This window comes from Arctopsyche grandis, chromosome 3, assembly GCF_051622035.1.
Source record: "Arctopsyche grandis isolate Sample6627 chromosome 3, ASM5162203v2, whole genome shotgun sequence".
NCBI lineage: Eukaryota > Metazoa > Arthropoda > Insecta > Trichoptera > Hydropsychidae > Arctopsyche > Arctopsyche grandis.
In genome coordinates, this window is record NC_135357.1 from 5,832,837 (window position 1) to 5,859,962 (window position 27,126).

Here is a 27,126-nt window from a genome sequence, read left to right on the forward strand (position 1 = left end):
CAGAGAAAATTGGCAAACTCTGATAGGAAACGATCAACCTGGAGTCACAAATCCAGGTCTGACCAACAGCATACTCTAAAAAATTCATTTTCATTCAGGGATAGAACCCGGCACCTTCTTGACGGTAAGCAGAAGCTTAACGTCCGAGCTATGCTGCTGGCTATGCTGATGTTCCGTTATAGAGATTTTAGTGATTTTGTGACGAGTAATTTGTGACCAGTAATCACCGAACCGTGTTTTCGCCCTATCGGATAAATTTTCATCAAAGCACCTAGTAAAATTATTCTCAACATTAGAATGTTATTATATTCTCAACATTAAAATTCATTTGTTGGTTTCAATCATTGTTTTGTTTGAGAAGCCAGTACAATCCAACGAGGTATGGAATTTTTTTAAACGAAATATATATACATATTTATCGTCGTATCATATTATACTATCGTTTATTTAGCGTCGAGTGTAGATGATTGAATGTACCATGTGGGGAATAAAGTAGAAATAGGTAGAAGTTGTGAACGGAATTGGACGGTGCAGTGGAGAGATACTGTGTGGTGGCGCTACGTTAGCATTCGTCCGTTATGCGATTTGAATCGAGAGGCGCCGTGTTCAGTTGGCGGGTGTCGCTGCATCGAGCGTGAGCGGGGATTGTCAGACGGCCGGTGCCACGGTCAGTGTTTGACAAACGATCAACGGCTCGACATCTCGCAACTCATCCCATCCCATCCCACACTCTTCGCTCGCCATTCGATCGCGTCGGACGACTCCGCTCACAGCTCTTCTCAACCCAACCTAACCTCACCTCACCTCATACACCTCACCTCAGGTACGCCCTTCGTCTATACTTCGAAACCTTTACTCCGCGACATTGCGCTTTGCATTGCGCTTCTCTATCAACCGGCCACTTTATCGACATTCAAATTTTATTCAATTGTTTTATTTCACTCGATACTTTTGGCCCTAATTCCCGTTTTTATTACGCGCTTCATCTGTCAATTTGACGTTTTGCTAATTCAATCAAATTTCATACAACATTGCATTATACCAATACGAATCATTTTTTCAACATTTCAATTTAATCATATATTGAAAAAAAAAAAAAATTTTTAATTTAAATTCCGAAATATTTTAATCAATAATTGTAGACTAATTTACTCTACATACACACACATATGGAAACGATTAATTTAAATCAATATCTTTTAAGATATAAAACGTATGGCATTGAAGAATTGGACAACATGTGTTTACATATATATGTATGAATATATATATCATTTTCATATTATATTTAACGGAATTATAAAAAAAAATATAACTCAACCAAACCTACATAGTGCATACGGTTTGAAATAAACACCTTACAATTTTCATTCAATCCAACACACCTGTAATATAATCATTATCTGCGATAGCCTTATAATGTTTGCCCGGCCACAAGTAAACATTCAGGTGTTCATTTCGAGTGAATAATAAACATTTACTTTGATATTATTACTCGCTGTTTTTATTGTACACCTGATTCATTGCACAAAATGTGAATCGTTCCACGTTCGATACACTGCCTGCTGCAATTATTGTCACACAATATATGAATGATCTTTTTATCACATTTGCAGATTTCAACTGTTGTTCTTGGATTCTTCGTCATAGTACAAATCGTAGTCGTAGCATGGTAGTGTAAATTCTGCCGAAGCACAATGTTCGACCAAGGATTCGAACGTCGTCTGAGACGCCAGTGCGGAGATGACCGTCTCCCGACTCCCAAGTATCGCAGCCCGTCGTCTCCGGGCCTCGACCGGTTCATCCCGTGCCGTCTCAACAACAACTGGCAGACTTGTTTCGCATGTGAGTTGATTTATTTAACACTTAACCCCTACACGTATCAACAAAATCAGTCTAGATTTATTAACGCGTCTCTATGTATGCCTATTATGGACATCGGTGATATTTTTTGCCCGCGCAAACCATCTCTGTGGGCTTAGTGTAGGCAGCTCTGCACAATTTTGGTCCTGGCCAAACTGAGCTAAAGTGTGCTATGATTATTTATTTTATATTATGTACATATATTCGAACCGTTGTCACGCTAGAATGGCCATTGTCCATTTTCACATTCGCCATCGTCGGCGAATTTTAATTACATGTTATTACACCGATAATTTTATATAGATCACTGTGCTGAAACAATTCCACAAAAACCGACTGTCTCGCAGAATGTTTTTTACCAGGCAGATGTGGCCAACATTTTAACGCTGATTTCGCTTTCTATGATCCGTTTCTACATTACGTGTGACGTCACGCTGAAAAAACACGTGGATATTTCTCACATAGAAACTCAAACTCGATACATTCATACTTACATACACATGTTTTCTGACACATTTTTTTCTTCGTCTTATTATAATTTAAAACTGGCTGTAAATCAAATCATCGTATGCCATTCGTCGACGATATAATCAATTCGTTGCGGTCCAAGTGCATATTTCGTTCGTTGATGACCGTTCTAGTTTGTTCATACACCAAACAATGTGGCTAGTTATAGTGTACACATAATAGTTGATACATGAACTATAAGTATTCTCAATTGTTTGTCTCATTCTCTATGTATGTGTGCTTAATATTTGAAAAATTATAGCAACGTTGCAATGTGGTTTCCATAGGATTTCCCTTTACTCTATTTGAATATAATATTTGAATGTTAGCAATTAGACTAAAACCAATACAGAACACGTGTTCGAACAAACTAGTATGTTCATGAACGCACCGAAGTGTAACACACATATATTAGCCGTTATATTTGAAAGTGGCGGAAGTTCAATTTTAAGTTCCTAAAACACTATTCATCTTTGACTTAATTGACAAATTGTAATCGCTTCTTTTGATTCGATATGTCCAGAATTTCGGAAAAGCAGAATAAACATATTTACAGGCCACCATTATTTTTACATTAAATATTGTTAAACGCAAAACATTGCGAAATATTTCTCGAAATGAAGAAATATAAATATTTGCGCTTTACTAAAGGCGCAAACACACTGAATCTTGCGGCATGCACGTGCTCGTGGTTTTCAACTGAAAAGGGCGTGTCTTCAGGTCATTGTCGATTCGTACGATCCAATTATTTAGACAAATTTCTTCAAATATGCGAATCACCGACATCGATCACTGTCATAAATAGAGGTCGGAATCTGAAGGGGCCGGAAACGTGCCGCCTATTGTTCCATTGTTGTAAATCCTTTGTAAAAAAGGTTCGGCAAACCTTTAACAATGCATTTACAATCTTTGAACAATAAACAGCCCCTTCAGATTCCGGGCTCTAGTCATAAAACATCACCGAAAACACTCCAGGGGGTGATTTTCGGGAAGATCGCGACGGCGCAGACTAAGCATGCCAGCGTTTTTTTTTCTGCCTATGCAAAACACGTGCCGCGTGCGATTCTGTACGAATCTCATTCACGGTTTAAATTTCCCCCATTTCGATTTTCCCAATGAAAAGAAAATCATAAAAGTGAAATGTATGCAAACGATTACACGTAATATGCATGAATAATATAATAAATTCACTTGATAATATCCAATCTGGGTCACCTCGGTGCAAAAATTGAATCAAAATTATTATAATATATATACACACACACACACACACAGATAATACTTACATAATTTGTGTTTATAAATACGATGCTAGAAATGGTATTGTGTCACGTATTATGTATAAATAATGTACGTGTAATATTTTGTATATATCTTTGGCACGGCTGTAATAACTGTAACAAATTACACGACAAATGTCAAAACGATATTTAATGTCACATTAACATGTCTAAAATAGCTCGCACGACATAATCGGCGTTCGCCCGGCAAATCGAACGTCAAACTTGACGTTTCAGCGAAATCATAACCAGTTACATTTTCACTGGGTAATCGCAATATCTAAGCAGCCAACACTTATTTATTCAAGGGTTAGGTTAAGTTAGGGCTGGCCCTATTCATTTAAGATTAGGATGTTAGGGTCCGTATTTGTTTTTGTCAAATTTCACTTGGAAGTTTGATTTGCCGGGTCGTAAAATGGGGTCTACCTCACGGGACCGAAAGCGAAAAGGTCGAAAAAGCAAATATCGAAAATCGAAAGATAAAAATAGGGTGCATGGTAAAAATGTATATATAATATATATGAGTGGCATGCGGTGAAATTATCTCTTTTTTTTTTTGTCATACAGCCTTGTTTAATGTGCGCGCGCAGGATACGGGAGGAAAAGCCTGTTCCTCTTGTATCCTGCTCGCACAAATTCAGTGAGGATACACGACGGGGGGCAGAGAGAGTTTTACCGCACGCCACTGATATATATACTAACCGTTTTTCATAATATTTTCGACTTTTTAGGGTCAGCCCCGTAAAATGGTACCCTGTTTTTTTTTTTTTAATGGCCAAAAACAGACGAATTCCAGTACTTTTCTACTGTCAATCGAGCGTGCATATGATACGTTCGTCCTACTTGGCAATTGTCGACGATCCAATTTCGGAAAATTGTGTATGTTTACTCATGTGTTTTCAGCACTGTGTGTGTATATATGTATGTGCTCGTGTTAAAACACGTGCTTGTTGTGCAATGCTTGAAATTTCCCATCATTGTAATCGAATGCAACACGTGTGCACCTCTCAGAACCCACCCTTTCCCCAGTACCTCAGACAAGATGTACATATATGCCACTTGCATTGTCAATTGCGAGGAAAGGTTGTCGTCGTCTGACTTCCAGGGTCCAGCTGTTTTTGACATTAGCGAAGTCTGCCGGATCCGCCCACGCGTCCGCCTAACGACAGCAGCTGATTTGCACACACATATATGTATAATAATATGTACATATGAATACAACATTTGGAAACCACCGATTGACGCATCGACTCCACGGTTCATCGTTCAATGCCCCAACGAAACCACCATCGCACACTCTCTGATATGCAAATTTTCGCGACTAATCTCGTCGCACGTGATGCGGGCCAGGGGACCCACCGTGGCCGCCGACTGCTCCAGCTCTTCCAGGTGCCGATCTGGATCGGTGGTCGATGTGTTTGGTCGATGGACGATGAGCTCACGACGATGATGGGTAGAGGACGTTCATCTCTCGTGTCGGGCAAACACGCCCGCAACAATTCTCTATATTTGGATTGGGGGCCCCTGGTCGTAAATGAATGCGCGACCGTTAATCATTAGTGGGGGCCTTTTGGGATAGAGCTTTTGCTGCTTTTTTTTATTTCACAGGTGAAAATCGTGTGGATCCTTGAGTTTCGGAAGTTCTGATTTACCCACTGAAAAGTGCACTCGAGCCCACCTATGCATACGTACATATGTTGTGCGCGCACGTGGATCATCATCATCATCGTTCGAGTATGTGCATTGTTTCCGAAAATGGATTCACTGACACATACCTACTCTGCGTTGGTAGGAATATGAGCTATTCTATATTGGGACAATATCAATACTGTCCCGTGACTAATTTGAAGTGTGCCATTTGTACGTATTCGGTTCTGAAATATCAGTATCGTCAACAGTTGCTTCCTACTTTTGGAAATTTATTCTAGTTTGTTCTACGACGGAATTTATTTCTTCCAATAAATGCACACCAGTTTGAAAACCACCATGCTTGCTAGCGAGGTATTGCGCGTTTCAACCTAATTACAAGTGCATGCCAGTGGCGGCTCGTCCACGTGGGCTGCGGGGCTGCAGTACCCCCCAGTATAGTACATATGCATGCTGTTTTTGTTTTCATTCGATCACCGGGTTGGCTAACGAGCAGTTACTACTCACACTATGAATTCTCGCGCTACTTGACTGCATACTATTTCATTGTTTGTCTGGTAGCCTGCGCTCTTCGTTATTTTCATAATTGGACGAGTGGAATTTTGATCTTCTCTCTTCCCCCAAATACAAAGCAGGGATGCTTTGTATTTGCGGCTGGTTCTAATATATTGGTGCTGGCTGTAGATGCAAGACATTCTCTACTATGTCTTTTGTTATTGGATATAAATAAATTATTCGTGGCAAGCTTATTTTTATCGGACGATGCTCTGATGGTTTTCTCATATAGTTACTATACTTACTGTAAATTTATCTACTTCCATTAGGGCTATAGCGCGAATTGTTTCTGGAATAATAAGTGAACATTCAAATTCCATAACCATAATAATTACAACTTTAGAATATCTTTTCCCATTAACATCTATTCGACAACAGATTTCTAATTTTGAGGGGTTTCCGGAAACTCGTTGGGACGACAGCACTAGTCTTTTCACATATATTAATGTGCAGGTACTTTTGTTCGTTACAAAGGTCTTTTACCTACCAATACTGCTGGAAAAATAAGTTTCGGCAACTTTTCTTCGGGTATTCTGATCACGTGCCTTACCCAGCTCAGTCAAGATTCTCAACGCAGAGGATTCGTGTAATTTCTAAAGATTTGTAAACTCAGATCCGTCTTTTTACAAGGTTTTTTTTTTACTTCGTTAATGGGTCCAGGCAATGTGTCCTACGTTCTTGCGATCGTTTTATAACTTTGCCATTTTGCAAAGTTTTTATTCCTACTGGCGCAGAAACGCTGAATCGCACGGCACGCCATGCCTAGTTAGCCTCCAGCTGTAATAGGCGTGTTTCAATGTCATTGTTCATTCGTACAAGTTTCTCCTATATTTTTTCAAATATGGAAAACACCGATATCGATCACTGTTAATATAAGGAAATTATATCACCGAAACAACACCCCAGGGATTGAGTTTTGGCCTGGCATAGATCAGTCGTGTTAGCGTTTTTTTACATACCTCCTTTTTTTAGCTTCACTATGAGAGTTCAGTGACATTCCTGCCGGTCAAAAATTTTCAATCTGAATTTGAACCACTTCCACTCTTCAGGTCGATTTGATATCTTACCGACATATGGGGGCTAGCTAACATTGAAGCTAATGTAATGTTAAGAGGAGTTTAATAGTTAAATAACTAACTCCAGGGGGGAGTTTTGGCTTGGATCGCCATCGCATAGATCGGGCGTGCTAGAGTGTTTTGTACGCGTACCACTCTGTATGTCTTTTTACCCTGTTTTTCTTGAGATATCCCATTTCGGCCGAAAACTCTGAATTTGGTTCTTTCTATTTAGGATTTCTATTTAATTTGAATTAGTGAGGGGCAAATCGGTGTCATTGTTAGACACGATTGTAATCGCGTGGTGCATTCCAATAGCTGATATTCGTCGATAGACAAAAAGACAAGTTTTTTACCTAATCTGCTTCCATATGCACATAAAACTTGATTGATCGCCTCGTATCTCCCGAGATCGTCCTAATTCGGAGGCAGGTTAATGAAAACACCCTTTTCTATATACGTATTGTATACAAATGTATGTATGCAGGGGTGGGCTCGGTCTGGCTCGCGCGAGCCGGTTATTAAAATTTTTGAAAATCGGCGAGCCGTTTGTTGACCTGCTCGAGCGTAAGAAAAGTTATGAAATTAGGTGAAGTTTTAAAATTTAAAAATGATATTAATGAGTTTCGCGATTTTATTGATGCTAACATGCGTTCAAAAAACATTCGGCGGCCTCATACAATTTTAAAGGCCAAAAAAATGGCAAGCACACACACGGTTGCAATTAGCAGTTCGAGAGGCTGAAAGGGGTTTCAGTTTTATGATTTTAATGTATGCAGCCACAAGTAAGTAAGGAGCAGTCGCGCTGTAATTAGAAAACGGTTCAAATAAATAGCATTTCAAATGCATATTCATATAAGCGTATCGAAGAAAAAATTCTGCGGCGCATTTTTTATTTTATATGTAGTTACTGAACCTTTATTGAATTTAGAAGGGGGGAGGGATACGTTTTAAATTTAAATTTTTTTTTTTATTATTATTCATTAAGTCAAACCGGTTAACAATTTATTTAGAAGCACACCCTAGTATGTAATGTACATATGTATAATATGACTCAATTTGACATCAGACGTATTTATTATGTTTGAATTCATCATATCGAATTGCCATCTTCACACATTTTGCAAAACGGACTGTTTATTACATTTTAGCACCCACATTTGTGTCCTGAAAATATGACAAATGTCCACCTTATCTACATGTTTACGATTTCTCTTTTTCGAAGCAAAATATTTTTAATATTGTTATCGTAAATTCTAACCCGCACTTAAAAATTTCTCTTTCGTATCTTAAATATGTATTTTTATTTTACTACAACGATTTCGTAATGAAACCCATTAATTTAGAGTTCAATACCTTATTATTTCAAGGTGACGAACATACCCATGGCGCACCCTCGTCATGCGGATTCCGTCTATTTCATCGAATTTCGCATTTGCATGCGGTTAAATATGTCATCAAACATTGCAACAACGTAAACAGTAAACGTATACCTGCACTCGCATAGTTTCGTACCGTCGAGTGCATCAAACTAATGCGTAATTAGCGAATGTCTTGAGCACACTTTGAGCGTCGCAATTTGCAGTGGGTCGTACGAAATTGGCTCAAACGAGCCACATTCAATTACATATTTCTGCAAACCCACGCACAATATGAAGAGCATTGTCTTCTTCGTTCGAGAGGCACACTTCGGATACGAGAACGCTTTCGATGAGTGTTCGTTTCTAATTGCTTCCTTTTTATCCTGGCGAAAATCGAACTTGAGTGCCTTTTCCCATTTAAAAATGGACCTCTTATCTCGAACGCTTTTGGGCGCGTTTCCTTCACATCTATAATTGTACACTTGGATACCGCGTCGCGGATGTCTATATATAGTTGGAATTTTTTAGCCACGTGCTGAATGTCTCGCGAGTTGTCCTATTCAGTGACGTCCCGAAGGCATAGACAGGTAAGGTCAATTCCCCCAGGCGGCAAATTTTAGGGGGCGGAGAATTCTGGCAGAATAAAATTTGTATATAAAAAAGTGATAGATATTTTAATAACACAACATAGATATTAAAAACTGTATGACTTTTGAAGATACTCTTCTTCGAACAGTGACCCATTGAGCTCATATTCTAAACCAGACTCTCTCAAAAATATTTAAACCTTTCGCCTACAGTCCATGCTTCATTTTTATTTAATTGAACTAAGATAATATTCATTTTTGATATTCTAATCTTAAAAAATTGTTTACTCATATTTTACACTAAAATACAAGTCGTCTACCTATCACCCCCCTAAACCCGTATTAATATTAAACCGACTATGGTGTTATAATTATGAAAAAATATTGGTTTCAACCATATCTCCTAAGAGGGTGGCACTTTGAACAATCTGTACCATTATGGTGATATATTTTTATTTACAGTACATATAAATGAAAGAAGTGATAGATATTTTAATAACACAACTTATATATGAAAAACTATATGACGTTTAAAGATACTCTTCTTCGAACAGTGACTACGGCGCATGTTTCCTTTTCATTGAATTGAATTAAGATAATATTAAATTATTGATATTCTCATCTTAAAATCATGTTTTCTCATATTTTACATATGTATTATCCCCCCCCTAACTTCTATTAATATTAAACCAATATATGATAAATTATCAAAAAATATTCATTTCAACCATCTATTAGTCTATATCTTCGCCAAAAGGTGGCACATAGTCTCGGGACGTCACTGGTCCTTTTAATTGATACTAGAAGGGAGCAAACTCCTACACGTATCTATCTAGCGCGTTAGATCGTATCAATCCCTCGGCGATGAAGTGGTGCGTGCTGGCTACTGCTCGTTGCACTGTTAAAAGTTTCATGTGCATTTACAATGAACGATACATTGACGTGTGTGGAAAAAAATGCATTGAATTTTGTCGCACGATTGTTTCCAATTGTGCTCGTTGACATGATATTATTGGGTATTGGTTTCAGTGAGTGACCCCTTAACAAACACGATATGTGTCATAAAGCAAATTATACTACATATTTTTGTAAAGAGAAAGCGTCTAAATATTTGTTTTAGGTATGTTTTTGAGTGACGTCGAGGTGTCGACACCCCAGGTGTCGCAAGGACTTGTATAGAAGAAAGGGCTGTTGCTGTTTTCGATTTGTTGGCTAAGGAAAAGATAAACTTAGCAGGTAGAAAAGTATATCTGGTTCTATAATTGTTTTGCAAAATACAATTTTAGAAATAAAAAACATTGTAAATGGATTAAATTGAAAAAAATGGACTGCAGGTCATTGCCGTCGCAGTGCAGCAGGCCGGTTTTTAGCCATGAACATAAGGAAATATTTATGTCTGCATGTTAGACAATTAGAGCTTCTGCCACATACATATGTGAATGGACTCATTTTACTTTTCCGTCTTGATAATTCACTAGCAGGCCTGGTTTTTTACAAGTCTCTTCTATACTTCGCGTGGCTCTTTCATCTGACAAAAATTTGGGTATGATATCCTACATTCTTAAATGCATTCTGATATTTGGGTCCATTGCTTCAATTATGTATGTACGTAGTAGTCGGAAATATTTGAAATTGACATAAGTAATCATACTCATACATTGCCAATATGGCATCTATACCCATTGTGATGGTTTTACAATCTGAATGCATTTACGTTCATAACCCAGAAGAATCCTTCTTGCTAACCTTACTTTTTACTGGCCTCTTCTTACTTCGCTTTCGATTTTTTCGTCGGATTTCGTCTGACGAAATTTGGGTTCTTATCCGATCGTTTTCAGACTTTGCCATTTTTTACACGCTTTTTATTAACTTTTCTGTTAGTTCAGTGACATTCCTACCCGTCAAAAAATTGTGATCTGATTTTGAACCACTTCCACTATTTAGATCGCTTTGATATTTTACCAACATACTAACATTGAAGTAAACTAATGTCTCCAACGTGAAGCTAGACTCTAGCTTCATGTTGGAGAGGGCTGCCGGGTAGACCGGGACATGTCCTAGTTTAAATATCTGTGTCCCGGTCCACGAGACAGTTGTCCTGGTTTTCTATCCATCAGTAAATAAGTTAAACATAAAAGAGGTTTTTAAAAAAACAAGCAAATGTGAGAATTAAATGTGTAAGAGCGGTAGGGAACCAAGGACAAGTGTGAATGCGAGTCGACAGAGCTATTAGTATCCTCATCCCTTCGCTCGTTTCACGGTCATTTCACCGTGTGACCTTTTCACCATATGATATTTTCGCCACCTGATCAATTCACCGGGCAACCTGCAATTACTTAATCGTATACACAGTGCCGGTCTGTGTATAGGAAGGACGACCAGTGCGAAGGGAGCGACCGTCCCGGGCTCTGGTCCTCAAACGCGATCAAATCTGAGGGCGTCAAAATCGTCATCACTAGAGGTCGGAATCTGAAGGGGCCGGAAACGCGCCGCCTATTGTTCCATTGTTGTAAATCCTTTGTAAAAATGGTTCGGCAAACCTTTAACAATGCATTTACAATCTTTGAACAATAAACAGCCCCTTCAGATTCCGGTCTCTAGTCATCACACTCTCATCCATCTCACATCACCATAGAAGTAGAATGCATAGAATCGCTCTCGGCCTCCAAAAATTTTGCTACAATAACTCTGCGCGGCAGAGTTTGTTCATTGTTTGCTAAACTTCGTCTCTCTCTCTTGTCTCTCTTCTGACTTTCCGTCTCTCTCTTCGATGGCTCGCTTTTAGACGATACTTTTGTTAACAATGACCATTCTATGCATTCTACTTCTATGCACATCGCACATTATAGCACTCTCTTTGTCCACCTCCATTTTTCTACAATACCAAAATGAAAAAAGTGCAGAAAAAAATGCAGAAAGTGCTCTCTAGAAAGTCTAGATAATTCGATAGCTAAGAATATTTCAATACAACTGTTGATTTAAGTCAATTCCACATTCTGTCATTCAGTTTCCAAACGTTGATAAGAACAATCGACCTGGAGTCACAAACCTTGGTCTGGCCAGTAGCAGTAGGGACTCTTGTGGGAATCGAACCTGTGACAGTCTGCTCGAAAGCATAATATGATGACCACTAGTCCACGCCGCCGGCTATGTTTATTATAAGTTAAATTACATTGCTTCGATTGAAAATCTTGGGACACATTGACAGGAAATGTTGTTAAATGATACATGAAGCATCTGAAGTATGTACGCTTCCTCGTGCGATGTCAATCTAGCAAGCGATGCAAAACTGCAGTTGATGATCCAAATCATCGCAGATTTGTTGCGACTTTTCTTTTGAAGTGAAGATTTTTAATTTTATCTTGAAGTCGGTTGCTTTTGATTAGATTTGCAATGCATTTTTTTCTTCTGCGCAGGCGAGTTGCTTGACTTTTTAATGTTTTTGCACCTTTATGTGCATTTGAATCTGATTAGGTTTACGATCTCGCCCTTGGGCCGTGCACATAATGCGCTTTCAATATACATAATTGAGTGCAATATTACCGGGAGACTATATCGCATCGGATCGATAATATAGCAGACCCTGGGAATTGAGCTGTTGCCATTTCATGCACATTTTCCCATAGGGTTTGTCGATCGATTGACACTACCGTATATATATATATATATATATATATATATATATATATATATATGCATATAAACACACTCGGGTTAATTACCGTCTGGGCGAGCGCAATTATTGCCATCTACTTTAAATACAATAATAGGTCAAGTTCAGCATTTTGTCAAAGTAGACAAAAGTCGGCAGCCAGACGGTGAATCCTAATTAAAAATGACAAAAAAAGGAAATAAATTCGTTTATTTTGACGCCTGTGTAAAAATAAATTATTACCATACATACGCGGATGCAATTTGACCGTATTCATATTTCACCATTGCAACGATGCATTTGCTGACGGCGCTGGTAGGATTGAGTGAATTTTGATGTTTGCGTCGATTGTAAATTTCAATTTGTCAAGAAGGGGCACTTATAAAGTCATGTTTATATGACGCTTCAGACCTACCTATGTACATATGTGTTTATGTTAGCATAAATTATGCACATAGAGATGGCGTGTCAAACGCACGACGATGCATTCGATGTAATGCTTTGAAGAATCGTGTAAAGGTTGTCTTGAGATTTGACTCTTGTTTTGTAGTGGTCGAAGTGAGGCGAGATACCATCTAGACGCCTATTTTGAGTTGAATGGCAATTCATTTTAGAATTTTTTTATTACACTAGTTGAATTTACTATGTTATATCTCTAATGGAGTCGGACGAATTGTTTGGAAGACTTCAAGCATCTAAGCTTTGGCTGATTTTTTTTTTGGGTCAACGATCAGATTTGCCTTATTCTTTCGTACAAAATTGCCTCCATTTAAAATTCCTACATTGTATCCATTGTCAACTCTCGTTAAATGAACTCTCCATTTCTGTACTTGTCTCTTCGGCTGGGTACTAGGAGTATGTGAAAAATGTTTAATTAATTGAAACTAATTAAATACATATACATGTAGCTGTAATAAACATATAATTGATGACAGAAACGGAGAGTTCATTTAACGAGAATTGGTGAAACCAGGCCCACCGATCCATAGTTCAGTATACGATTCATAGTTCGTTGCGTTAATGCTAGTCAATGAGAGGTTTCCGGGTTCAAGCTGTGGCTTGACCTCGATTCAAGAGAATTTATTCGGAATATTTCTGCAGTGCTGCTGGTCAGACTTGGATATTTGCGACTCAAAGTCGATTGTTTCCTATCAGAGTTTGCCAATTCATTGTTGAAACGGTTCATCATCAAATTGGAAAAAATATCCTATCTACTGTTTGAATATGATTTCATGTTTATAATCTATAAATTTATATATATATATATATATATATATATATATATATATATATATATATATATATATATATATATATATATATATATATATATATATATATATATATATATGTTCAAGTTTTATACCATGGATGTCACTTAGGGGTATAAAGCCTTATCTCTTAGTTTATATCTTCAAAAGATCTCGTTTTACGACAAAAGGATCTTTCAGACTATATTCGTTGAGGTAGAGGGGGGGGGGGGTAGCCTCATGTTGAGAACTCCATAGGTTAATTTCATTGACCTTTAAATGAAATCCTCAAAAGGTAATACTCTTGTTAATATAATACGTAGCACATATACAAATGTATTAAGGAGAATTTTATGCAATTGTGATTCTACCAACGCTATAAATATAAAACTATTTATAGCTGTCGATCAATAGCAGGACTGCCGTGATGTTTTATTTTATTTTATATTTGTATAAAGGGTGCTTTGATAGGAATCACCCCAAGGCGACACATTAGATTATTTTTTACATAAGGACTAATAATTTAAAAACAATAGAGACATCTATGAACAATCAACTTTATTTTTAATATACAGCAAATTTGCTAGAAATACATTATGTAGATTTGCAAATTTGCTAGAAATACATTTTATAAGATTCAACAAATTCGAAATGCTAATAAACTTAGGGGGAGGATACCGATTTATTGGATCCATCACAACGATTAAGCTAGATATATTGGAAAATTCCAGCAGGAGACGGTCGATCTGTGTTTTTAATAACCACCAAGATCTCGCTAGCAGCGTATTTGGTCGGAACTTGAACCGAAGACCTCTCTATTGGTAAGCAATAGTTCTTACAGTGAGCCACACTGTGGTTTTTGTAAATGTATATTAATATATATTCGGTTTATGTGAAACAGCACGCATTTATATGTAACTTTGGATCACCTGCAGCGCTTCCTGAATCTTTCACTGGTTTTTTTTTACAATAATTTTTATCATTTTGGAATAGTTCAGATGTCACAAACGCACTTGTCGCATAACATTTCGCGATAGTGTAAGTATTTTGCAGCGAAGGACAACAGTAATAACCTGTCTCAACACGACGATAACCCAATACAAAAAAAACACTAGCGATAACTAAATAAGTTAACCTGTTAACCTAAATATAAATTATACATACAACGACGATTGCATTTAAAAGTGGAATTAAAGCAAAACAATTAAAACACAAAAAAAAGGATATCCGCACGAATATTCAGCTAACTTGCAATGCAAGTTCTGGGTCACTTGTAGGTCGTCTACCACTTGTATTATCCTTCACACTTCGTACGTGAGGGGGAAATTCGCCGAAAATTCGGTATTTCAGATCGGAAAAGCATGTCTATTCTGCTTGCGCTTGTGCAGTATGTTAATTTTGCAAATGAGCAATGCTCCCCCTCTTGATGTTTTTCCTGTCTTGAATACCTTTATATGGCTACGTGCTATTTGAGCATCGAGGTAATGCCCTGTAAAAATTCCGAGGATTAAAATGTGTCCTGACACAAGCCTACGCTCCTCTTTCTTTTCGTTTCGATCATTATGTAGTAGGTCGGATCCTTTTTGCAGAACTGAGCAATCGTTCCGATGCATTGAATTCCTTACAACGATAACCTTAAGTTATCGTAGCATTTCAAGCGTGACATGTGCGTCCGTACTCAATTTGCTTCCTATCTGAATACAAGTCGTTGTCGAATCTAGAGCTAAGGGCTAGGTTCATTCCTATCTCAATGTTTCGTTATATGTATGCATGTAGGTTAAAAGGCGTTGATTCACAAGTTTGCAATGTGCCCAATATCATCCGAGTCATTCTGTTGCTTTATTCACTTATCGTATTAAAATCTGGCTGTGGGTTTCGGTGACAAATCCATATGACAAATTTTTTACAATGCAAAAACGTATCTGCTTTTCCTCTTCTTGTATTGTCATTCTCGTTGGGTTTTTTTTATTTATTTTTTCTGTTTATTGTGTACTTTCAACTGTTACTTTTGGACTATGAAAATTCTCTGATCGGTTGCTTTAGGTGTAATAAAATTGTTTATTCACAGTTACGTTGCGGTTCTGTTGCGTAAAGTAAGCATTCAAAGGGCATTCAGACTGTTGTTGTTGCCTTGGGTCAAATCTCACAAACAATTCCAGGAGTTCTTTTGAGCTGGAATAAATCAAAATACATTAACATGCTCCTTATACTAACATACACACGTTAGTATTCTATAAACTTTGAAAGTATGATTTCTCGTGGGTACCTACATACATACTTCATACTTTTTATTCAAATGTATGTAGGAGATCACTGCGATTGCACTTTGGATGGGTTTTCGTTTTGACATTTGTCAGCACGAGGACACGTCTAAAGTGGTATATGTACATACTTCCTTTCAAGCATTATCTCTTGTGTCACTCAACAGTTATGCTAATTTTCGTGACGCTCACTGTATATTCCAGTAGTTGTTTACTTAAGCAGAAAGTTATTTTATTAGAGTTTGATTATTTTGTGGGGGGGGGGGGGTAATGCTAACGACGGTGTTCGCTTTTTTATGGTGGATGCACACTGATGAGATGAGCTAAGAGTGGACGAAAGTGAGAATATTTCTGTAATTCATATACGTATATAAGATTTTTTGCTGAAAATAAACGGTTACTGTCATAATTTCACTTTCAGCTCATATGTTTAGTGTGCACTGCATAGGGATTGCACAACCGATTTACCGGTAAATCGGATAATAAAGTCTAGAATTTGTTTATTTTCAGTATTAATTGTGTAAAATGACTAAAATTTTGAACGGGATGAATAGCAGAGGGGTATGCAAAGGCATTAAACTCATCATATTTCTATTTTATTATAACTGGATATTGAAGTTCTGTACAGTGGTAGCATAGTGTGGAATAGTTAGTTTTTTCTTCTGTCAGTTTGACAGTTCTTTTGTAGCACCGCTGATGCATTCGTAAGAGTAGCTACACTAATTGCATGCTTAAGAGTGGCAACACAGACCAACCAAGTCGTAATAAATGCTATCAGACGGTTGTTTCAATTACGATTTATTATGAATAATATCGCATTATTACATGTACGATATTGTTCACCTGAGATTTATTTTTAATTATTTATAGTTTAATCTATGTAGGAACACGTTTACCGGTAAATGAAACTTGACGGTTAATTGCAATCCCTAGCATTTTATATTAAAAGCTGATATTTAATCACCACTATCCATGTGATTGATCAAAGTTATCCAAAGGATTTTTCCTTGTGAGAAGGTTGAGGCTGGTTCATTTGAGTTTAGGTGACAGTAATGTTAGTTGAATTAGCTCTTGCTTACTGGTTCTAATGGAAAAGATTAATAATGTACGAAATTCCTTCCGATTGATGAAACATTGGCACCCAAAACTTTTCAGGCTTTTCCCCAAGGTCGATCACAGGCGGCTACTTATACTTTCGCACACAGTTTTTCGGTGGTTCCTCTCGAATGCTAATCTCCCGAGTGCACCGTCCACAAGTTCGATGACGCTATGCGAAAAAAGTCATTGCCCATTTTTCCCTGCACTCTTGCATTTTGATGCGATCCTCTCGCAGGATGCGCGCTCACGACTCTCATGTCGCGTACTTCCGCGACACCGGAACACAGCTGGACCCCGCTCCTATTTCGGAAACTCCTTCACAGAGGTGACTTCCGGTGTCGACGACCCTCGCCGTCAATATATTCGATATATATATATATATATTGGATCGAACAACCGAAACCTAGTGTGTGCGTAATGGTTCATTGTACTCGGAGGCATACACAATGCTCCATTGTGCATTTTTCGCCTAACCTTTTTCAAAAATGTGAAATGCCTATCGTTCAGTTGGAAAATGGCTCGTTAAATCTTCGTCTATGTGTGTGCATGTGCATAAATGCATAAATGCTACTTTATGACTCGTTAACAGCGAGATGAATTTGCCCTTTGGGTTCATTCGCGATAGTGGAGGTACCCTGTGGCTGAATAGGGTAATGAGTGTCGTCTGGTCTGGTGCTTACATAGATGACGGGCGTTTTACCGATCTGCAGCTATGACGTTGCGTCGGGTTGGATGCACTCTGATTTTTAACCCTCGTTGCAGCGGTCGTTTGCATAATCTTGTCACATTGGATCCGTTACGCGTACGGTTTGGAAATACTCTCTTGGATACTTAATTGAGATATTTACTGCATTGTGCTTAATTGCACCGGTGCTCGTCAGCTGGGACCGAATAGCGCCATGATTTAATACTCGTTTTTGTGCACGATGGTTACAAACTAAACGAATTTGAGGGGTGTGCCCTTATACATAGAACCATCAGGGGGTTTAATTGTTTTTTTTTTTTGTCGTTTTGTGAAACGACGGAAAAACAGAGAACGTGGTTCAAAACTTCTGGGTCTTCATTAACGATTCTGAGCATTACGTGACCACGTTCCACGTGACACCTCGTCACGTTGAAAAAGTTTCTGCACATGCATTGCAGGGATTAATCTTTTGGATATGCTTGGATAACGTAATTGTACAACAGAGCAATGAGATCTATGATATGCTTATAAAAGCCTTGGTATATATGAATATCAGAACATCCTGTGAGCCGACTCTGAATTAGTTTTTCAAGTTGATAGTTCTATTCTAGTAGGCCTGTCAACTAGAAGGAGTTCCACTTACGAAGCCAATTTATTGATGCACAAACTAGAATTGTGTACTGACATCTTAGACAGGCCTTCACCTAGAAATGTTAAAAGAGTAAAGATGCAGACACAGCGTGGTACGCGGCGCCTGTTTTTTTTTTTATGTAGTTTTGCAGATGCAAAAAATAAACGCTGGCATGCCTGGTCTATTCCGTCGCGATCCTTCGCAAAATTGTGCGATATTTTATCTTTGGATTGATATTGGTTTGACGGTGATCATAATGATGATTCCCATATTTCAAAAAATGTAATAAGATCTACGACTTGACAATGATACGAAGACACGCCTATCACAGCTGGAATCAACCTAGGCGTGCCGTGCCGCACTTTTGAGTGTGTTCTTACCATAAATCGGACTCAAGTCTCCAGCTGATTAATGATCGCATATTTGATTCGATACTATTTCATCCCCATATATATGGATTTGAGTCCGACACATACATATGTTTTCGTCTGAGAGCAGACCTGTCCATATATCACGACAGCTTCAATTGGAGACGTTCTAAGTGGTACAGGGTTTTTTTTTTTAGATTTGCACACGCAATAAATGAGAGTGAAAAAAATAACTGTTATAACTATGTATTTAGCCTGTGAGTTGTGTGAGATGATGCTAGAAAGACGTGTGGTATAGCTTGCTGTCATCGCTTCAATCTGACACAAGATTATTATTATTTTTAATGAGTTGGTTAATGATTAAACTCCTCTGTCGGAGACATTAGCTTACTTCAATGTTAGCTAACCCCCGTATGTCGGTAAGATATCAAAGCGATCTGAAGAGTGGAAGTGGTTCAAAATCAGATCACAATTTTTTTGACATGCACTAATGTCACTGAACTAATACACCGAAGCTAAATAGAAAAGTAGCACGCCTGATCTATACCAGGCAAAAACTCACCTCCTGGAGTGTTTTCGGTGATATATTTCCTTGTATTCCTTGTACATAGGCTCGACAGTAATTCCCGTATTTGAAGAAATAATAAAATCGTACGAATTAACAATGACTCGAAGACACGCCCATTCACAGCTGGAGTCTACCTAGGCACGCCGTGCCGTACGACTATGCGTGTCTGCGCCTCGAGTCTTTCCTAAAACTTTTTCAGTTTCGTCTCCTTCGGTATGCATTTCATAGTATCTCCCAGGACTCTTTGTATGCCACTTTGCGTTCCGATCGAGCACTTGAAGTCCTTCGCTTGCATAATGCCAGTCATCGTTTATGCGACACTTCTATGCACAATTGCAACTGTACTGCATTTCGTCACGTCCTTGCTTGCGATAGACGATTTTTTCCCGATCAAATTGCAACATTTTCTTATATTCACCATCCGAATCGTTCTCCTCGTTTCACCGTCTGCAGTTTTAGACAACACCTTGGCTTTTTTCCCCTCAGCTGTATACACTTTTTTTTTTCTTCCAATGGTCTTGCTCGTCCACCGTGAAAAACGGGTGCATAGATTGGACATGCACACACACAGTGCATTATATAATATTCTATGCTCAAATTTGACGAGTACACACACAGTCGACCGTTTGACATTGGACCTATGCAAAAATGCATTCCGCATTTTCGAAATGTCAAATCTCGGTAAATATTAGGCGTGGGTATTAGTTGTATGTATATTACCAGGCGGTTCAAGTGCATCCTTTCATTGATTTCCGTTGCTAAGTGCAGGCTAATATAATAGATAGCGGTGCTTGTTGCAATGTTAGCTGAAACTATAGTCAGTTTCGTCGTGGTTTTTACGACTTATGTTTTGCATCGACTACGTGGCTTTTTCTAGGCCATGGTAATAATAATATTCCTTGCGCTGGCTAAGGTATCTCAATGTGAAAATGCATACGATATGCATCAATGCTCACTTTATTACTACATAGACAATTTTAAGTACTACGTACTTCAGTTGGGTGCGATTTTTTCATAACTGTCTCGTGCAATATATGTATGTATGTATGTCGATGGCCATTTTGCCATCGGTTAATTTATTCTCAGTTAATTTTTATTAATATTATTATTATAAGTTTTCCGAAAAGCGCTCGTTTGAACTTGAATCGCCCATAAATATTCAACGCGAATTGCAATGAAACAGCATATGTACATATACGTATTTTCCGAGATAATTGCAACTTTGAATAGTGCATGTCCGTTGCACGTAAACCGCGTTTCGCATGTGATATAATAAATGGTTGATTATATTACATCGATAAAAAAAAAATAGTGTAATGGTTTCACTGGCATGTTAATTGAGTACGCGTTCAGTAGACTTTTGTTTGTACTATCACTTTTGTGTGAATTTTAAAACTGCGGTTCAAAAAATCTCGGATCGCTCACGGAACATCTGGCACCCGAAAATTCCATCCATCGAGAGTCCACCCACGCCAACTATCATACTAACGACAACTCGAGTGCCAGATATTCCGTATTCGCGATCTTCGTGGCAACGATTGTCGTGTGCGCGATCGCAATGTGCGAAATAATCCGTGTACCATTGTGGGGACCCCGAAAATGCCTCGAACGACAATTCCGCGCCGACATAACTACGCAGAACAAAAGTTAATTCCTATATATATTATATTTTATATCCAATAAAAATTAAAACATACTTACAATTTGACATCAGAGTGGCGTGGGGACTTCATACTTATTACAAAGTTTTAAAATAATATTTATTTTGTGGAAGTTTCCGATTGCAATGAAAGTAATTGAATATATTTTTATTAACGATAGCAGCATATAAAGTAAGTGCCGGCAAAAGTCATGATGCTGTAGTTTTAGCCAAGATGATTTGTTCAATAGAGTCCTTGATATATTAATTTGTATAAAGTTAAAGATAACGAATCTTGCATACGGTGGTTCTTATTTTTTTTTCAAATAGACATTTTTTTCTCCTTTTTTCTTAACAAAAAATTAATTTAAATTTTGTAGTTTTGTTTTGCGCCGCTTTGTCGGCGCGGCAATGTCGTGCGCGGCTTTGTCGGGTCACCGATATTATGCATTGTCGTTATGGATTTTATTCATACATATTTCCATTCTTTTTTAACTTTCATTGTATTGGAACTGTGTGGGTTCTTTGTTTGTATGTACATATGTCTATTGCATTGTTTTTCGAAAAAAGTGAATCATTACTTTTCTTAATTTTGACTTAAAATTCTGAATTCTAAGCAAGTTTGCATGTAAATTTGAACAGTTTTAAGTTTTTCAGCACGACCAGACCGTATAACGTCCTGTTTGATTATTCAAATTGCACCGTTTCCCTTGTTGTAATCGTTTGTGTCTATTCGTTTGCTAGTGATTAGTGTGTTAATTATGCACATGTCCTTTTTTAACAGGTCATTCATCCTTTCGAAAGTACGATGACAGTAACGGCACTTTTTCATTATCTTTTTTGTAAAAATCGAACTTTATTCGGTCGTTTGTTCCAATGTTTAATCGACATTTTAACAAACCGCCCATCGTTCGTCGATACCTTTTGTATAAATGTGAACATCACGACTTCATAGTCGACTTACCTATAATATATTACCGAGCAGAAAGACACTAATCAAGTTAGGCAAATTATCGTCTCAAGTGTAATTGCATCTCGGGTATTCGCAGGCATTGACGTGTTTGCTTACCAATCAACTGAATAAATTGTAGTTTCGATGCATTTCAACGCCAAAAAAAGAAATAACTACCTCGTAATCAATTATAGCATGTCTGCTAACAGTCACTGAGACGAATTTCCCATTGGTTTTTTCTTTTTACATTGTCTTTAGTGCATTTTCTAGTTTGCGACAGAATAATCAGGTCATTTTACGCAAAGGACTTTTGAACTACACCTTCTATCTTATCTCATGTATGTTTGTTACCGGGCTTAGCTTAGGTTGTCGTGGTTTACTGATTAGTTTAAGATTCTATTGTAATAAAAACCAACAGTACTCTTCTTTATCGTTTTGAGTTGGGTTGAAGACTCTGAACGGCAGAACCCTCTACCTTATTTGATTTTAAGCATATGAGTTTTTAGTTTTCCATATAAATCATTGAAAGGATATTTTTCTTATGGTTTTCCATCGCCTTCTAGATGAAATTGAAAGAATAATTATGCAGATTTACATATGAAATCATCTTAATAGTGAAAGAAATACCTCTAAATATATTTGCAATATTTCACGATTATTTATTTATAGTTTAAGACAATTGTGCAAGAAAAAAAAATACATAAGAATAAAAAGAAAAATATGATAAAAAACAATAAAAATTAAAACAAACAGGAAAAAAATCAAATAACAGAATACATAGTAGGAATGTCTTGAAGAACCACCCGTGAATACAAAACATCCCTATGATGCTCGAATGGAAGAAAGTTCAAAATTCACTCATACATCACATCCAATTATGCAAATAATGATAATCGCAAGCTACCAGACAAGTAAGTGAGGTGAAAAATATCATATTCGAGCATATATATCCAGGCAGCTTAGCTTTAGATCGGATCGGAACAGTATGGAACGTTTAACATTAATATAAGGCGTGGTTCTTCCAATATGATTATTTTTTTTTCATATAAAGGTGTATTTAATTTTTGCATGTTTTATAAGCAGATAAATTCAATTATGGATGCAATATTTGCATTTTTTCATGGAATGACTCGGTACGAAGTACCGACTCTATGTAGGACCCGTGTCACAATTCCAAAAGTCGTTTATTCACATGTAAACGCTTCAATAGCAATCTGCATACATTACACACTGTAATTTGTATAATGGTGGTCTTTTTCTCTGTCGTTTTTAGTTGATAAATATGAATTCTTATTATTTACAGCCATACCGAGGAACGGCGGCGATTTGAATAATTCCGAAAACAACCGTGTGGACCCGCCGACAACGGGGACGTCTCCCGATGCTGCCGGTGGAACTGGTGCCAACGGTTCGCGCGAACCTTCAGCATATCCTTGTCTGCTGCGGAACGAACTCCTCGGAGCCAGGGTTCTGGAGTTGCGTCCTCCGCCAGATGGTCGAGGTGCTCCTCAACCCCCCGTAGCACCGTCGCCTCCAGTCTTCAAATATGGATCACCATCAAAACAGGTATTATATTTCTCCATACTCTAAAAAGCTATAATGCCTCGACTCAATAGAAAGATTCGTCCGTTACATATAAACTGAAATAATTTTCCAATCTAACACATCACCCACTAGTTCTTTGTAGTCTGTACGCTTTGAACGATTGTTGTATCATCATCTTATGTGTTAACTCTACTGTGCTTTTTAATGACTTTAAATTGATATGGAAGACTTGTTTGAAATCCTAAACATGTGCACTGTCGATTTACTGTGAACATTAGTGCATTTGTTTTGTCGGAAGTGTTTTTTTTTTTTTTTTTTTTTAATAATAATGCATAATGATTTCACGATATTACCTAGTAAATGAAAATTCATTATTGAATAATATGGATGTCAAGGATGTGACACAGTGGTTCAACATGCATAATTAGAAGTACGCTTTTAATAACACAATGAGCGATATATATGCAAAACTATTTATAATTTATTTTGTCGTAGGAAAATATGGATCCTGCAGCGTACAGTCTCTCACCGGTGTCTGCAAAATCACAAAAATTACTCAGATCACCCAGAAAAGCCACCCGGAAAATCTCCAGAATACCATTCAAGGTATACAGCACTTCACGTTTAATAAAAAAACAATATATATGAATAATGCATGCTAAATATTTTGTCTTTTATGATTAATAGGTTTTGGATGCACCGGAATTGCAAGACGACTTTTATTTAAATTTAGTAGATTGGTCTGCGCAGAATGTATTGAGTGTTGGTCTCGGCAGCTGCGTATACTTATGGAGCGCTTGTACTAGTCAGGTAAATTATACATACATTCATTTAATAATTACATTTATTTTAATATGTTTAATTGATTTCTGTACGTTTTTTTTCGTATAGGTGACGAGATTGTGTGATCTTTCATCCGATGGAAACGCTGTAACTTCCGTATCTTGGAGCGAAAGAGGCGGCTTAGTAGCCGTCGGTACACAGAAAGGTTACATTTCAGTGTGGGATGTCGCCGTCAATAAAGAAGTAATTTTTTATTCAATAGCGATTGATTTAATTTTGATTTGAATTTATGCTAAAGTAAAATGTCGCAATTTCAGGTTACGAAACTAACTGGACACGTCGCCAGAGTTGGCGCTTTGGCGTGGAACGGCGATATTCTAAGCTCGGGCAGCCGGGATAGATACATTAAACAACGCGATACAAGGACACCAGGTAAAAATATGCAAAGTTCACTTTGCAAGTATAAAAAGCATCGCCATGTTTCGTATGTGCATAACTTTGATCTGTGACTGGATTGTTTTGAATATTTTGAATGGTGAATTTGCAGGCACCGTATCGGAGCGCACGCTAGTTGGCCATCGTCAGGAAGTGTGCGGGTTGAAGTGGTCTCCAGACGGGCAGTGTCTCGCATCTGGCGGCAACGATAACAGATTGTACGTGTGGACCCAGCATTCCCTGGCTCCCGTACAGACGTATTCGTCGCACTTGGCCGCGGTGAAAGCCATAGCTTGGTCGCCTCATCAGCATGGGCTCTTGGCGTCCGGGGGTGGCACTGCAGATCGCTGCATCCGGTTTTGGAATACCATAACCGGTCAGCCGATGCACTGCGTAGACACAGGTAGGCAGAATACTATTCTCCTCTTTATATCATACAAATTGGTCTTTCAATCTCAAATCTAAATAGAATTATATACGTTGACTAAAGCCGGCCTAAATCTTTGCATGATAAATCTGACTCGAACCATTATAACATAATGGGTGCGATTTAGCTGTTCATTGAGAAAAATACTTTGTATCTTAAAAAAAAGGTTTGTGCATTAAAAATTTGCATTTTTTTCGGTGCATTAAACAATCTCGTATTGTGCTTCGAATAAAATATTTTGGCATTATGAAGTGGCCATTAAAAAATATGAAACGATCATTCGAAAAAATAGATTTTAGCATTAGAATAGATACAAAAAGTGGCAACGTAGCAGTCTTCCGCTATTGACAACTGTCAACTGTCAAAAGTGTTTACTTTTGTTTACGTATTACGTATGAATATGAATGATGTCCGGTTGTAAAGTCGAAGCCAAGGTTGTAGGCGTCGAAGGTCGCAAGCCAAAGAGTAAAAATGAAGGAATCCAGTAGAGGGAAGCGTTGGTCGTTGTCGGTTCGTCTTTTGGTATTCGCGACATTGCTAATACAGTTCATCTGTCATTTTAATACACATTTCATCTGCTTTTTAAGTGGCAAATATTTTTTTCAATGATCAAAGCAAAGTTTCTAATGCAGTCTGTATCTGTCATTTGCACACAATTTTTTTTTAATGTACAGAAACTTTTTTAAATGCACATTTATTTTATAAAATGGGCGTTTGAATTGTTCCCTAACATAATTATTTAATATGAGGAAGACCAACTGTTTGTTTAAAATAGAATACGATATGAGTTTGATGTAATTTTAATCATAATTTTTGTATTAAAGGTTCTCAAGTATGCAACCTAGCGTGGTCAAAACATTCAAGTGAACTGGTATCGACGCATGGATATTCTCAAAATCAGATTTTAGTCTGGAAGTATCCTTCGTTAACTCAGGTGTGTACACAATTCTACCGTTTATTATTCTTTATATGTGCGTATGTATTTATATCGATATTGTGTTATTAATCAACCATTTTTTTATATCCATAGGTTGCAAAATTAACAGGACATTCGTATCGAGTTTTATATTTGGCATTGTCGCCCGACGGTGAAGCTATAGTGACCGGTGCTGGCGACGAAACCCTCAGATTTTGGAACGTTTTTTCGAAGACGACATCCCACCGAGAGAATAAAAGTGTATTGAATCTATACACTGCTGTGCGGTGAACGAAGAAATTTTTAATACTGCATTTTGTATTGAAGATGTATATTTTATATTCGACCGTCATATTTTCTATATCCCAAACATATTTTTTTTTTTATAATTTAAATATATAATGCATAGTATTTAATATTTATTTCTGAAAATATTTTTTATTACGAACATATATGTATATGTGTGTATATTCAATGTGGAAAATGTAGAGTGCAAAATTATACTTTGCATATTAACAGTTACGGAACATTTGCGATTAACATGATAACAGAATGCCATTTTTAGGGTTATCATGTTACGTTATTATCAATGTATTTTGTGCATTTTAACGCTCATCTCTGTTTTTATCAAGGTATAATAATATACAGACATTATATTACGCTTTACATATTTCATATACGTAATTTCTGATTAATATAAATTAAACTGCCGTTTTCATTTTTTTTAATTCTATATTTATTTTAATAGTTACTAATTTGTAATAGATTTATAGTTGGTTGTATTTAAAAAAATTTATTAACTGAATGTATGAAAAAACAAAAAAAAAAAAATAAGAATAGATTTATGTATTTATTTATTTGGTGTCATACATGGTGTGTATAATTTTAAATTTGAAATCTGCACTCTTTAAAAGTGTTGGAGTTTTCGAATAAACTGCGCTTACTATTTAGTTTATTTACCGTTTAGGGTGCATTCAGTTCGCTTCTATATTATAATGAATGGCCATATCTTTAGAATTGTATTTTAAAAAATACAATTATTATGTTAGTAATGTCTAAAA

At 37.2% G+C, this 27,126-nt stretch overlaps 2 protein-coding genes across 3 annotated transcripts in view; both read left to right on the forward strand.

Moving 5' to 3' along the window:
• Positions 1-27,126, forward strand: part of LOC143909790 (uncharacterized) — a 743,449-nt gene that overhangs the window by 400,898 nt on the left and 315,425 nt on the right. The window lies entirely within an intron of this gene.
• Positions 609-26,876, forward strand: fzr (fizzy and cell division cycle 20 related). Its single transcript, XM_077426926.1, has 10 exons — positions 609-823; positions 1,617-1,845; positions 23,263-23,525; positions 24,000-24,110; positions 24,192-24,314; positions 24,396-24,530; positions 24,605-24,719; positions 24,835-25,125; positions 25,974-26,083; positions 26,180-26,876. Exons 2-10 carry the CDS (start codon positions 1,698-1,700, stop codon positions 26,354-26,356), a joined length of 1,473 nt encoding a protein of 490 aa, XP_077283052.1. The 5' UTR covers positions 609-823; positions 1,617-1,697; the 3' UTR covers positions 26,357-26,876.

Bases quoted from the DNA above. Each gene is read 5' to 3' on its own strand.
- fzr (XM_077426926.1), top strand. From the start codon at position 1,698: ATGTTCGACCAAGGATTCGAACGTCGTCTGAGACGCCAGTGCGGAGAT. The intron at 24,315-24,395 runs GTAAATTATACA...TTTTTCGTATAG, and splicing joins GGAGCGCTTGTACTAGTCAG to GTGACGAGATTGTGTGATCT. The intron at 26,084-26,179 runs GTGTGTACACAA...TTATATCCATAG, and splicing joins AGTATCCTTCGTTAACTCAG to GTTGCAAAATTAACAGGACA.